General features: G+C 36.1%; 1 protein-coding gene across 1 annotated transcript; it reads left to right on the top strand.

Annotated features, from left to right (window-relative positions):
- LOC109710294 (alpha-glucan water dikinase, chloroplastic) lies at window positions 520-14,789 on the top strand. Its single transcript, XM_020232802.1, has 34 exons — window positions 520-673; window positions 1,622-1,925; window positions 2,695-2,736; window positions 2,827-2,936; window positions 3,042-3,120; window positions 3,565-3,656; window positions 3,742-3,919; window positions 4,071-4,295; window positions 4,827-5,171; window positions 5,271-5,378; window positions 5,471-5,569; window positions 5,723-5,857; window positions 5,949-6,037; window positions 6,951-7,085; window positions 7,409-7,571; window positions 7,710-7,799; window positions 7,880-8,065; window positions 8,574-8,636; window positions 8,711-8,773; window positions 8,877-8,936; window positions 9,124-9,276; window positions 9,400-9,483; window positions 9,817-9,993; window positions 10,080-10,186; window positions 10,614-10,827; window positions 10,921-11,024; window positions 11,162-11,300; window positions 11,415-11,540; window positions 11,998-12,108; window positions 12,829-12,927; window positions 13,063-13,236; window positions 13,327-13,419; window positions 13,568-13,683; window positions 14,182-14,789. The coding sequence occupies exons 2-34, from the start codon at window positions 1,644-1,646 to the stop codon at window positions 14,384-14,386; spliced, it is 4,446 nt and encodes a 1,481-aa protein (XP_020088391.1). The 5' UTR covers window positions 520-673; window positions 1,622-1,643; the 3' UTR covers window positions 14,387-14,789.

Raw genomic sequence — 14,790 nt, 5'->3', positions numbered from 1 at the left:
AATGTACAAATATAATTTCTAAAAAATCTCTGTATTGTGAAAATTATAAATTTTAAAAAATTATGGGTTAGGCACCTAACTTAACTATTCCCAAAACTAATAATATTGAAAAAAATATTATTCAATTCATAAAAAAACACATGTTCAAAATTTATTATATTAATATTAAAAATTCTTCAAATATGATCGAATATACTTAATAATTTATATTTTAATTTTCAGGCTGTATAATACACTGCGACAGCGTGTAATTTCTGTACTTTTACATATAGCGCAGTCTCTAGTGTTTGACCATCTAAAAGAGTTTAATTTCCTAATGAAATAAGTATTTTTTTTCTTTTTTAAAACAAAATATGTTATTTTATTTTGATTTAATCTACAGAAGCTCAAAGGGACTAAAATGCGATTATATGCTGTCGTTTAGGGACTGATTCGTAAGGTGTGAATAGTACAGGGAGTATCCGAGACATTTGATTTGACTTCTTCTCTTATTATTTTGAACGATAATCGTTTTAAAATCCCCCAAAATAGGAAGCGTTAAAGCAAAGAGCACCCTCTCCTCACTCCTCTCACCTCTCTCTCTCTCTCTCTCTCTCTCTCGATTGCTCGACCGTGATCGATCTCGATCGGTATAGATTTTCGTTTTGGATACGTTCGGAAATTTGAAGCGGAGGTAATCGATTTATTTTTTGTTTTTTTGGTTTTTTTGGTGTAGATATCGTGCATCTCTTTTGCTATCTATATCGGTTCCGCGTTAATTTTCCTTTTTTTGTTTCTTTTTTTTTTTTTATATCTCTGATTTGATGCTAGTATAGGGTTTGCTTGGATAATTTGTATCTTCTTATTGCGTGGAGTTCTAATATTGCACGTAAGAACAGATTTAATGTTGGAATTCGCTGCCATTTTTTACAATTATTTTGTAAATTCGCATTTATACGTATTAATCTGTTTATTTTTGGGTTTATGTGCTTCTATGTGTAGTGATTGATCGCCGGCGTATTGAAATTTTTGGTAAAGACGCAATTTTTTTATGTATTAGGCGCTGTAGTGTATCGCGTAGTGCATAGTGTATAGTGTTATTAGATAAAATACTGTTTGAGTTGTTTGAACAGTAGAAGCAGTGTATATTAGGTGCCGTTAGGTGAAGCTCTTAACTTTTCTATTTTCCAAATGTTTTGCTGAGATTGCAACTTCTGAAAGCAGAAGGGAACTATTCACTGTTATCAAGCAACACAAATTTTAACAATTTCATCCATTTCTCCTATTCTGTGATTACAGTTTGCTTATAGGAGTTGTTATCATTAGTATTATTATTATTATTATTATTATTATTATTGTTATTATTATGTTTATTGTCATTTGGATTCCTTCTTCACTTGTTGATTGTAAGATTCCCTCGCTGAATCATGGTTGCCTTACCTCCGTTTGGAGCGAATTGCGAATTTTGATCTCTGTAACTTTCTTACTGAAGTGGCAAATGGTTTGTTTTGATTCGGATGTTTATTCTATGATTGCTGCTAATCTCAATTCCAGGCAGTTGGAGCACCTAACATGATAGATTAATAACTCATTCAAGTTGATTCACAAATGTTGACTAGATCCTCACATGATTGGTTAACAGGCGGGGTGTCTGAGCGAGGAATATGAGCAATTCTTTGGGACATTGCTTACCGCAACAAGCTCTGTGCCGGCCTTCTGTTGTAGAATCTCAAAGTAGAGCCCAAAACGGGAGCTCTGCGAGCTTGCTGTGTGGCATTCCATCTCCATTAAGAGCAGAGATTGCTGCAAACCATTCAAAGCAACAGCTCTCCACGCGATTTCTTGGCAACAAGCTTAGTGCGTCAACAACAAGATTATTGCATAGAAAGCATAGACCAGTTTTCATGGTTCCTCGCGCTGCACTGGTCGCAGACCATGCATCGGAGGTAATTCTCTTTCTTCTGATCTCTTATAGTCTTTCATATATATATTTGATACTTTTAGAACAAGTGGTATATGAGAATAGTGCCTGTAACACCTCATGCTTCAGCAGCCGTGACCACTACAAAGTATACCTATAGAAAAAGCCTTCTTAGCCTGTGTAGTTGCCATGGGAACTGTAGAATCTGATATTATGACTGGATAGTACATGCCGTCTCATGCCAAGTGGTAGCTTGGCATGTTTCCCTATATTTATTCTCTATATGCACTGAATCTCTATCTAATACTTTGGTCACATAATTTTTGAAGTTTTAAGTATCATGCTATTATGAATTGTGACTTGCATTCTCATTCAATGGCCGACAAATTTACATATATTCTAATTCTGTGCTACTCATTACGGTGAAATTTGCCAGGGATTGTGCACTGAATTTGATTCAATATGACATATATAATATCTTGTGACCAGCAACAAGTTCAATCACAGGAAAAGACCGAGGAAAGCTACTGTAGTTGTTCTACTTTTTAACATAAAAAGCAATAAATTGAAGGAATCTAATTAAAAATGGGCTCATGTGGATTGATTTGGATCAATATCAATTATTAACTGGTGCTTCTGTTAGAATTAGGAGGTATTGTATTTTCTAAACAGAATGGGCTGATTGACTTAGTGAGAATTTGAGATAGGATACAAAAAAGTATTCTCCGTAGTCATGTATTATTTGTTCAAAATACTTAGGATAATGTCTCCTGAATATTCACTCTATGGTGCAGCTTATGAACAAATTCAAGCTGGATTCAAATTCGGAACTTCAGGTACATTTCATTCATAAATTTTGTTGATTCAATACTACGACATGCTTTCTATTTTCTTGTAATCCTAACCTACTGTCTGAAACTGAATAGGTTGCTGTTAGCGCCCCATCTTCAGGTTTGCCAAAACAGATTGACCTTCTTGTTACCAATAGCAGCAGCTCGCTAGTTCTTCATTGGGGTGTCATTCGGGTGGGGAGAAAGTAAGATTAAAACTACATTGACTTTTTTTTTCCTTCTTTTTTTTTTTAATGCAAAAACTTATTCCCAACCTTTTTTTCTGTCCTTCACTCGCTTTTTATTTTCAGGAACTGGTTTCTTCCTTCACGCAGGCCTGAGGGAACCAGAGTATATAAAAACAAAGCTCTCAGGACACCTTTTGTGAAAGTAAGTTTTATCAAAGAGAAAAATTGTTTGTCTGCCTCATCTTTTCTTTTTTATATAAATTTTTTAACTCAAATTGTATGCGATTGGATGTGCAAACAATGGCAGATTGTTAGCAATCTGTCTTATTTGTCTGGCAATGAAAGACAAAAATTTAGTTGTAACCTTTTTTCACTTCTTTGTTTTTTTTGAAAAAAATATTTTTAATGATGAGTTTACAGGCAAACCAATTATAACAAGAACAGAGATGTCTGTCCATGGATGTTTTCAATCATATAGAGTTGAGTTAAAAAGAGAAAACAAAAGAATAGACAAGATAGGCCTAATTGTACCTTAACGAAATTATCATTCATTAATTTTGGAGTATGCTAGCCATAAGTACTCCTTTAGTACTTGCTTCATTTCTGACTATCATCTGAGAAAAATACTGTTCCTCCAAATGTACAGTCTGGTTCCAACTCTTTGCTGAAAATAGAGATTGACGATCCTGACGTACAAGTAGTTGAGTTTCTAATGCTCGATGAAGCAGATAACAAATGGTCAGTAGTTTTTGGAATACCCTATTTCCAATTACCGCTTCATAAAAGGTGGTTATGACCTGATCTTATTTGTTTCTGTGGGCAGGTTCAAATATAATGGCCAGAATTTCCAAGTTCAGTTATCAGGAAACAAGCGTGAAGATCAAAGCCCTCCTGTTATTGAGATTAGTAATGTAACCGTACCAGAAGATCTTGTGCAAATCCAAGCATATATTAGGTGGGAAAGAAAGGGAAAGCAGATGTATACGCCAGATCAGGAGAAGGCAAGAACATGTGCCTTTGTTGACAACTAACAAATTGAACTTGGGTTCTTACTATCCAGTTTTGGCTATAATTTGAGTTTTAAATAGCATTTGTGTATATTAAATCGTTTGCCGTGGAGTTCTGATCAGCAGAAGTTATTTCATCCTTCAGGAGGAATATGAAGCAGCACGAGCTGATTTACTTGAGGAGGTTAAGAGAGGTGTTTCTGTGGAGGAACTCCGAGCAAAGATGACAAAAAAGCCCAAGGCTGAAGAAAGTAAAACAAAGGAGTCTGCAACTGTTAGGCCTGAAGTTCCAAATGACCTTGTGCAAGTGCAGGCCTACATTCGATGGGAAAAAGCTGGGAAACCAAACTATCCTCCGGAGAAGCAAACTGTGATGCTCTATGCTCCTAATGTTGATAATATTTTGGTTAATAACAAATCTAGTTCCTGGAGTTTGATTCAGATTTTAATCTCATCCTCAGAGTGTAGCTGTAACAAATTAGTCCCAGACTTTTGACTTGATTTCAGTTTTATCCTCGAAGTTTCTTTTACTTTTTTGAAGTGAATTTCATCTTCAAAGTTCCTTTCTTAACAACTTAGCCCCTTAAATTTGATTCAATTCATCTACATCTTCAGCTTTTCAATTTAACAAAGCAAAGTCTAACTAAAGTGTTGACGTGACACCTTTTTTATTATCCTTTTTATATAATAAACTAGCGAAAGGATTAAATTGTTTGCATAACAACTTCAAGAACAATTGTTACAATTCAAACTATAAAGATGAAAATGAAATCAGGTTGAAGTTTGTGTTTTTTTTCTTTACCTAATTACATGTTCTGGGAACTAGAAATAGTGATTTATTTCATTACAGCTTAAGGGACCTTTTCCTTTTCGTAATTCTGAATCTTCTCATGTTGAACAGCAAGAATTTGCGGAAGCACGGAAAGAGTTGCAACTTGAGCTAGACAAAGGAATTACGCTCAGTGAGCTAAAGAACAAAATCTTGAAAGGGGACATACAAAGTAAAGTCTCTAGACAGCTGAAGACTAAAAAATACTTCTCTATAGAAAGAGTACAACGCAAAAGGAGGGATATCATGCAGCTTATCAGCAAATATGCTCCCGAAACCGAAACAATAATAGAGAAAGTCGTCGCCCCTTCAAAAGCCCCAACAGTTCTAGACTTCATTTCAAAGGCTGTAGAGGAGCAGAATGGTTGTGTTGTTCTTAACAAGAAAGTTTTTAAGCTGGATGATAAGGAGCTTCTGGTTAGAAATCTTTCTTAACAGCAAATTTCTTATAGATTTTATTTTCATGCGTGTTTAGAATTAAAATTTTATCTCTAACCCTTCTTTCCTGGCTTGAAGGCAATTGTTACCAATGTTCTGGGTAAGACAAAAGTTTGTTTGGCTACAGATAGAAAAGGACCTCTTATCCTTCACTGGGCGCTATCAAAGAAAGCTGGAGAGTGGATGGTATATTGTCATATAGGAACTACCATACTCAGTGCCTATTTAGGAAGTCAATCTAATTTTGACCATTCACAAGGCTACTATGGATTATGCAGGCACCTTCTTTGGAAACGTTGCCTTTAGGTTCATCATTGCTAGAAAAGGCATGTGAGACACCATTTAGTGAGGCTTCCATCGAAGGTTTACTTTACCAGGTATTGATACTATTTGGGACCTATGCTGATATTGATTTTGAGATATCTACATCTGTTGACATTTTCTGGATTTTTTTTCCATTTAATAAGCATGTCGTATTTGTGAAAGATCTGGTGAAGATATTTCAGTGTTAAATTTGTTTTCAATGGCAGAGTGTTGAAATTGAGCTTGATGATGGGAACTACAAGGGATTGCCTTTTGTTCTTCAGTCTGATGGAACATGGATAAAGAATAGCGGTTCTGATTTTTATGTTGAATTTACAAGTGAAACTAGCAAGATTAGAAAGGTAGCTCTCTTTACATGTCCTTTTGGGTTATTTTGTTGGTTCTTTATATAATCCTAATAATGAATTCTTCCTATTCCATTTCCAATTAAAGGACACTGGTGATGGCAGCGGCACTGCAAAGGCCTTGCTCGAGAGAATAGCAGAATTGGAGACTGATGCCGAGAGATCTCTTATGCATAGGTCCACCACTTAGCACTTTCTAATATTTTTATTTTATTCTTTTGATGCAACTCTTTGATGGTACTTTCTCCCTTTGGACTAATTTTGAGAATATTCGTTTTTATAGTTACTCAAAAAATTTATAAACCGAGTACTTAATGGATATTGGAGTAGCAAAGTGTGAAGCATTTTTATGGAGTACGCCATGCAGACCATTGCTGTATGACAAATTTACTCAAGCTTTGGCTAGCTAATCATGAAAACTTTTTAACTCAACTTAGCCTCTAACCCTTAACTACACAAATTGAGTGTTAAACGTTAAGAATGCTGTAGATACGAAGTATAGGAAAAGCCATATCTGATAATTGAGCACCAGAGTGGGAGATGCCAAATCGATTCTTTTCAGTTGACTGAACAGAAAGTCTCCTATCCTCATTATCCCTTTCTCATTGTCTCCTTTTCGCTTTATTTCGACCATCAATTTTTCTCTCTCTCTTTCTGCAGTCTTTCTCCCCCTGTCACTTTTTAAAATCTACTTTGCGTACTGATTTTGGTTAAAGAATTCAAAATAGCTAGGACATTCTTGACCAATTTTCTTTTATTTATCTACCAAGGAAAAATATAACTATAATTATTTCTAATGTTACTTTGGTTAGCTGATAGGTCTCTTCATGCCCCTGGATGAATGTCTAGTATGTGGATATACTAAATCAAACTTCATTTTCATGTTTAAGAATACAAATTATATCTAGAGGACTTGATGCTTGACTGAATTTTATATAAGCCACTAAATAATAAGTATAAGGAACTTTGTCATGTCACCCCTAGGGCAAAATATACTTTATGCAATTCTTACCTTTTCATGCTCTATGTTCATTGTTTTCATACCTTTGGAATTTACGAATGTTTGATTGATTGTTTTCTTCTTTATCAGATTCAATATTGCAGCAGATCTAGCTGAGCAAGCCAGAGAAGCTGGACAGTTGGGTCTTGCTGGAATTCTTGTTTGGATGAGATTTATGGCCACTAGACAACTCGTATGGAATAAGAACTACAATGTGAAGCCACGGTATTTTCTTTCTTCCTGTCGCCTTACAGATAAGGAAGCAGCATATTTCAGCCTTCATTAGAAATCATGTTGTTTGTATGATTTGCCATTCAAGACAAAGAAAAAGAAAGGGTAGACAGAGAAAAAAAAGGCTATCTTTTAGCTTCAAACATAAGATAGCAGAAAGAGAATGCTAACATTTATTTACAGAGAAAGCCCAGTGACTAATATATAGAATCTTCACTTTTCTCCACATCTTTGCAGAAGTACTAAGAATAATGTCATTTTTACTTATTATGTGCAATGTTTTTTAAATATCTATATCTGTGAATCGACGATTGCAGTGAGATTAGTAAAACTCAAGATAGGCTAACGGATCTGCTTCAGAATATGTACAAAGACCATCCTCAGTACAGGGAGATCGTAAGGATGATAATGTCCACTGTTGGGCGTGGAGGTGAAGGTGATGTTGGCCAACGCATTCGTGATGAGATCTTAGTAATCCAGGTAAAAATATCTTATAACTCTAAATGAAACAAATCTGTTTATTATATTCTAATTTCTACGGTTATACAAAAGAGAGAACAACTGTTCAATGACTCAATTGTGGTTAGTGAATCATCAGTAGAGTTCTTGCTGTTGTAGAGAAATAATGCCTGCAAAGGTGGAATGATGGAGGAATGGCATCAGAAGCTACACAATAACACAAGCCCAGATGATGTTGTCATCTGTCAGGTAATTGATGTATGGACCTGTCCAGGTTGTACTACTTTTACACTAGCAGAGAATCTGACCTTTTCCTTTTTCCAATTCAGGCAGTAATTGATTATATTAATAGTGATTTTGATATCAATGTTTACTGGGACACTTTGAAAAAGAATGGCATCACAAAGGAACGTTTATTAAGCTATGATCGAGCTATCCACTCAGAGCCTAATTTCAGGCGTGAACAGAAGGAGGGTTTGCTGCGTGATCTAGGAAACTACTTAAGGACTCTGAAGGTCAGTCAAATTACTAAATTTTTGGCTAAAAGTTATTTGTTTAAAACAGTACTCCTTTTGGCGTACAAAACTTGCACTAAGACAGCAAAATAAGAATTTTGCTTCTAAACCTTTCATAGCCTCTTCAACTATCACACAAAAACATAGTAGCCAACCATTCTCAGGGTAGCTAACCTATATCGGTGTGCAACCTTCTCTGCCAGTTTGACCTTTTTTCATTATCAAAGTGAAGTTAATTGCATTTACTGGTGCAAAAGTTACTTGTAAACCAATCGTAATAGTATGGGATGTATATTGTCATATTTGCAAATTGGATGTTGATTTTTCTAGTAAACTAATGATATATCAGGTAAGTGCATAAAAAAGTGAATGATGAGTAACATTGAATGTAAAATCGCTTTTACTACTAGCTATACTGAAGCCTGGTAAATGAAGTTACTTTTCCTTTTCTACATTTGAGAGAGGGTAGTTTTTATTATCATAACTCCAATCTATGATCTACTTTTAGGCAGTTCACTCAGGGGCAGATCTTGAATCAGCTATTGCAACCTGTATGGGATACAAAACTGAGGTACTGTTCTTCATCTATCTGCTTCTAATATACTCTCGTTCATCTTTCTAACTGAATCTTTGAAACATTTGCAGGGTCAAGGCTTCATGGTTGGGGTTAAGATAAATCCAATAAAGGGTCTGCCATCTGGCTTTCCTGTAATTGTCTTTAAAACTTTGTTCATTGAATAGCAATAAATTCAGTTGTTTCGGATAATGATAAATTAGCTTTTGACATGTGAATTTCCTACTGCTTGAGTAGATCTTGCTGGAATTTATACTAGATCATCTTGAAGATAAAATGGTGGAACCTTTGCTTGAGGTGAGCAATACACGATACACGCACTGGATTTCCACACATAAATCAGATGTTTAATGCTCTTTTTGTAAGAAATTCTGAATTCCACAGTTGAATAATGATTGATAGATCTCAAATTCCAAATTTAGATAGGATAATCACTATCTCTATGCAAGTTGTGTAGGTACCGCTAACAATTATGACTATTCAGGGTTTGCTGGAGGCGCGAGTTGAACTGCGACCATTATTGTTTGGTGCCCAGGAACGTTTGAAGGATCTTATCTTCTTGGATATTGCTCTTGATTCTACTGTTAGAACAGCAATTGAGAGGGGATATGAGGAGTTGAACAGTGCTGACCCTCAGGTCACTTATACATTAGGCTCCTTTCAATTTCTCTCCATTGTCACCTATCTACTTACCTATGACGTTCTACGCGTTATTTTATTTGATCTGAAGAATAGACTCATTTTCTTTGTTCATGTGCAGAAAATTATGTACTTTATCAGTCTAGTTGTTGAAAATCTTGCACTGTCTACCGATGACAATGAGGATCTCATTTACTGCTTAAAGGTTGTTGCTCATCTAATATCTCATGTTTCATCTCCATTTTGAATATAAAATGACATCAATATTGGTTTACTCTTGCATTGTGTGCTCTTGAGAGTCCATGTAAGATTTGATTAAGATCTCTGAGAGGCAAAGAGTGACTGTATTTGATTACTCTGTAACTGGTTGATTTAATTTTGTATATTCAAATGAAAGTCCACCTTAACAGACGCCGTAAATTGTTGGAACTTGTTTCTTGTATTAAATACCTTACATGGTATCTGAGTTAGGTTTGCCCATTTCTGTACATAAGGTTAGGCGAAGAGCAACTTTTTCTTAAGTTATTTATTTATGCAGGGATGGAATCATGCCCTGGAGATGTCTAAGCAAAAAGATGATCAGTGGGCTCTGTATGCAAAGGCATTTCTTGATCGAACCAGACTGGCCCTTTCAACCAAGGGAGAGCAGTACCATCGGATTCTGCAGCCATCAGCTGAATACCTGGGCTCATTGCTCGGAGTTGACAAGGGGGCTGTATGTACTTTATACATAATAATCACCATCTTATTCACCTTTTTGGTACAGCTGGAAAATTGCAATCATTAAACCATATGCTGCAGGTTAGCATATTCACTGAAGAAGTTATTCGTAGTGGATCGGCTGCTTCTTTATCTGCACTTCTCAATCGGCTTGATCCTGTTCTACGAAATGTGGCACATCTTGGAAGGTTTCTTAAGATATTTCATACATTACCAATTCTAGTAACATATTCAAAACCTTCCTGAAGTTTTGTCTTTTTGAGGGAAATCAAAAAATTATCCATGTGAAATAATTTAAATTTTCCTTGAGTTCTAGTTTTATCAACTTCATTCCCTGATGTTTGTACTTGATTCACTTTTCGTCCTCAAAGTTTCAATTTTAACAAGGAAAACTCCATTCAGACTCGTGTGTGGCATATTTGCAGATAGTATTACAAATGAAAGGACTTGACTACTGCACAAAATAAAATTCGGTAACTAAATTATCAAAATTGATACGACGAGGACAAAATTGAGATCATGCATCGAACTTCAGAGACTAATTCTGTATTAATTATATTTATAAATTATTCTTTCCTACTGTGCAACTAAAATGGACCCTGTTCGCTGGAGCAGCTGGCAGATTATAAGCCCTGTGGAAGTAGCTGGATATGTTGAGGTTGTAGATGAATTGCTTGCTGTTCAGAATAAATCTTATGGAAGACCAACTATTTTAGTGGCAAAAAGTGTCAAGGGAGAGGAGGAAATACCAGATGGCGTGGTTGCTGTCCTTACACCAGATATGCCGGATGTTCTGTCTCATGTTTCAGTGCGAGCAAGAAATAGCAAGGTTTTTCTTTTCACTAACCTTTGATATTGATGCTAAATTAATTCATAAATGTTTACTATGTATTGACTATTTATATATTTTTTGCTTGTGGAGGTATGCTTTGCTACATGCTTTGACCCGAACATTCTGTCTGAATTCCAAAGAAATGAAGGAAAACTACTTTCTTTGAGACCTACTTCTGCAGATATTGTACATAGGTAAAATCCTGCTTCTCTTGTAAGTAGTATTCCCATGATATTTACCATCACCTCATTTTCTTATTCTCATTCACACTGAAACAAATCTGATCAATATGATTTTTTACACTGACAATGTATTATTTCCTGCTCCAAAGAGAGATACAGGAGAGAGAACTGTCTAATTCGAGTTCTTCGGACGTGAGAGATGATCAATCTTCACCCTCTCTGACTTTAGTCAAGAAGCACTTCACGGGCAGATATGCCATTTCTGCTGAGGAATTCACCAGCGATATGGTTTGTAACCTAACATACATTTAGCATATCGTCTATAACTTTCTCTCAAAAGCATCAAAGTCTCCACTTTTTTTTTTCCTCTCGGCTTGGCTGATGTTTCATTTATCATGGTAGGTTGGAGCTAAATCACGGAATATTTCTTATTTGAAAGGAAAAGTGCCTTCATGGGTTGGAATTCCAACATCAGTTGCGCTGCCATTTGGAGTTTTCGAGAAGGTTCTTTCAGATAAGATAAATCAGGTGCCTATCCTCTCTTCTAAATCATGGTTGCTTGGCATTGGAACTATCAATATCAAACTGATTCATAAGTGCATATGCATGTACATGAACAAAAATCTCTATGCAGATAGGTGTTCGTAGTGGTTTATAGGCATTACTTCGCAGTTGGTAATTTACATTCCTCCACATCCATGGTTGTTTACAGTTGCACATTGTTGAAAATAGCTGTTGGGTGTATTGCTCTCAATATTCTGGAAGATCTAGTCCACAGCTCTATGAATGGATTCGTAGTTATTGTCATATTTATTTTCTGGTATTAGGTTTTAAGCATTAAAATAAGCACGTTTTACTTTGCAATACTACTATCAGCATGAAAATTTTATAATTTAGTCGTAATAAGCACTATTAAAAATACAATTAACGCTTTTCTTCTGTTTGATTCTTTTTCTTTTTTTTTTCTTCTCTTGCAAATTCTCAGGATGTAGCTAACAACCTGCAGTCTCTGAAGAAAAAATTGGCCCAAGGAGAATTCAGTGCCCTTGGTGAAATACGAAAAACAGTTCTTCAACTAGCACCTCCAGGTCAATTGGTAAGATTGCCAAATTCTTTCAGTGATTTATAAGAAGGGCCGATGCCTGAATAATAGGGGGGGGGGTGGGGTGGCGAAGGGGAGAGGGTGGTTGGTGGAGTCAGCTACAAAATATTGTTTTGGGTTCTGTGTTACCGAGCACAATCCAAGAATTTTTCCAATGCCTGTTTTACGTCTCTTAGTGTAATTTCATATGAAGAACACCTAGTAAGGACTTATTTGGTCCAACTATAGCTGCTAAAAAAGTACTATTTGAGTAGAGCTGCTTGAAGAAGCTCTAGCAGCTTTTTCATTAGGAATTCCTCAGCTACTTCTTGCTGCAGCAAGAAGCTGATTTGAAGCTTCTGTGTTTGGGGTCCAAAGTTCATTTAGCTTCTTGCCAGAGCAAAAGCTTAGAGTGGATATTATCTCAAGATGAACTTTTCATAAGTTGGTCAGTTTGCCTTGCACAATCCAAGAATTTTGCTGCAGCAAGAAGCTGATTTGAAGCTTCTGTGTTTGGGGTCCAAAGTTCATTTAGCTTCTTGCCAGAGCAAAAGCTTAGAGTGGATATTATCTCAAGATGAACTTTTCATAAGTTGGTCAGTTTGCCTTGCCCACTGTGCTCCACAGCTCTTCCTGATATTAGTTTAATTCATTCATCATCTAGGAATATCTAGTAAGATTATTGGTCCTCTCTAATGATTTAGAATGTGAGGGTCTCGATATATGGTGTTTTAGGTGAAGGAATTAGAGGAAAAAATGCGAGGTGCTGGAATGCCATGGCCTGGTGACGAAGGTGAACATCGGTGGGAGCAAGCATGGATGGCGATCAAAAGGGTGAGACGCCAATATGTGTTAAAAGAAATATTTAAAAAGATAATGTTATTTTCCTATTTGATCTCCTTTCCGATGGATTTGACTTTAGGAGGCTATAGCTTGATTTTCCTAACTGTGAAATCTCCTATTAATAAGGTGTGGGCATCAAAATGGAATGAGAGAGCATATTTCAGCACCCGCAAAGTGAAGCTGGATCATGACTATCTCTGCATGGCTGTCTTAATCCAAGAGATAATAAATGCGGACTATGCATTCGTGATTCATACTACTAATCCATCAACTGGAGACTCATCAGAGATATACACCGAGGTATGTTTAAGAACTATAGATTCCACTCCCCTGCGTAATTTACATTTTTTTTTTTGAAAAATCTATTCACTTCCATCTCTACTCACGTAGGTTGTGAAAGGACTGGGAGAGACTCTAGTGGGAGCCTATCCAGGCCGCGCCTTGAGCTTTGTATGTAAGAAGAATGACCTCAACTCTCCCAAGGTAAGAGGCCGAATACTATATTATTGCAAAACTTTCATTAAATTTGTCTACACCTAGTTTTGTAGTCATTACTTTGCTTTCATTCCCTAGCATTCATGCAAAAACATTGATGAATTCAAGACGTAAGCTCAATGCTTTCTTTTTGCAGGTATTGGGCTACCCGAGTAAACCAATTGGCCTCTTCATAAGAAGATCGATTATCTTCAGATCAGATTCTAACGGTGAAGATTTAGAAGGTTATGCTGGTGCAGGACTCTATGATAGGTATGCATATTATCTCCTATACAAGATGTGATTTGTTAAAGAGGAGCTAATCATAAATTGCCCGAAGAATGGGTTTAAAAACACAAAAATGTACTGGCTTTTTTCTTTCTTCAAGTCAGCCCACTAAGCATGAGTTGGTGCAAAAATACCCACTAAATCTTTTGAATTCTAATAATAAGTTGGCAACTAAGTTATTTTGTGGCGTAAAAAACGGTCTAATGTTATTAAGTCGACATTGTCATCGGTGTTCCATTTGAAAATTTTAGATGGACAGTTAGTTGGCTCATTTGAAAATTTTCAAATGGAACACGAATGGAAGGCTTCATAACAAGAGATAGTAGGTTTTTTGGCATTAAAGCAAACTCAATTTGATACATACAAGCGGAAAAAAGAGATGGATATTTGTAACTCTTCAAGAATATATTAGAAATATCTCAACAAAGTTAGAAGTGGTTATACTAATTATTCGAAGCTTTTTTGTTTCTATATTTGAAATAGCGTGCCGATTGATGAGGAGGAGAAGGTGGTGCTCGACTACACATCCGACCCTCTGATCGTGGATCGCGGATTCCGAGACTCGATCCTTTCTAGCATAGCTCGGGCAGGGAGTGCCATTGAGGAGCTCTACGGCTCCCCGCAGGACATCGAAGGAGTGGTCAAGGATGGGAAGATTTTTGTCGTGCAAACGAGACCTCAGATGTGATGATTTACAGTTTTATCATCACAGTTTTATAGTAATTTCTTCGTCGTTCCAATTATTTAGCAGCTTTTTTTATCCTGAGAAAGAGCAGGTACAGCTGATACATAATTAGTCCACACGAGTGCTGTGAAAACTCTCAATTATAGTAAAGAGTTACCGAGGAGGAACCTTGCATTTCTATTTAGTTATATACGCAATAAAAGAAACTTCATCTTCGCAATTATGTTATTTTGTATCGTAAAAGCAACAGGAGCTGATGTTGGTATAATCTCAGTTAAAGAGAAGGGGTTGAGTAAATCTTCTTTGCAACAGTTCCATTTGAATCATCTGAGATGGTGAAAGCCTAATAGAGGGGTAATATTGTAACTTGAAGTTGAAATTATCTCAAATGCTCTTTTTTTTTTTCT

This window comes from Ananas comosus, linkage group 5 (assembly GCF_001540865.1).
Source record: "Ananas comosus cultivar F153 linkage group 5, ASM154086v1, whole genome shotgun sequence".
In the NCBI taxonomy this organism is placed as follows: Eukaryota; Viridiplantae; Streptophyta; class Magnoliopsida; order Poales; family Bromeliaceae; genus Ananas; species Ananas comosus.
The sequence above is the reverse complement of the archived record's forward strand: the minus strand, read 5'-3'. Positions and strand labels throughout refer to the sequence as shown.

Bases quoted from the DNA above. Each gene is read 5' to 3' on its own strand.
- LOC109710294 (XM_020232802.1), top strand. From the start codon at position 1,644: ATGAGCAATTCTTTGGGACATTGCTTACCGCAACAAGCTCTGTGCCGG. The intron at 1,926-2,694 runs GTAATTCTCTTT...TCTATGGTGCAG, and splicing joins TCGCAGACCATGCATCGGAG to CTTATGAACAAATTCAAGCT. The intron at 11,025-11,161 runs GTAAAATCCTGC...CCTGCTCCAAAG, and splicing joins TCTGCAGATATTGTACATAG to AGAGATACAGGAGAGAGAAC.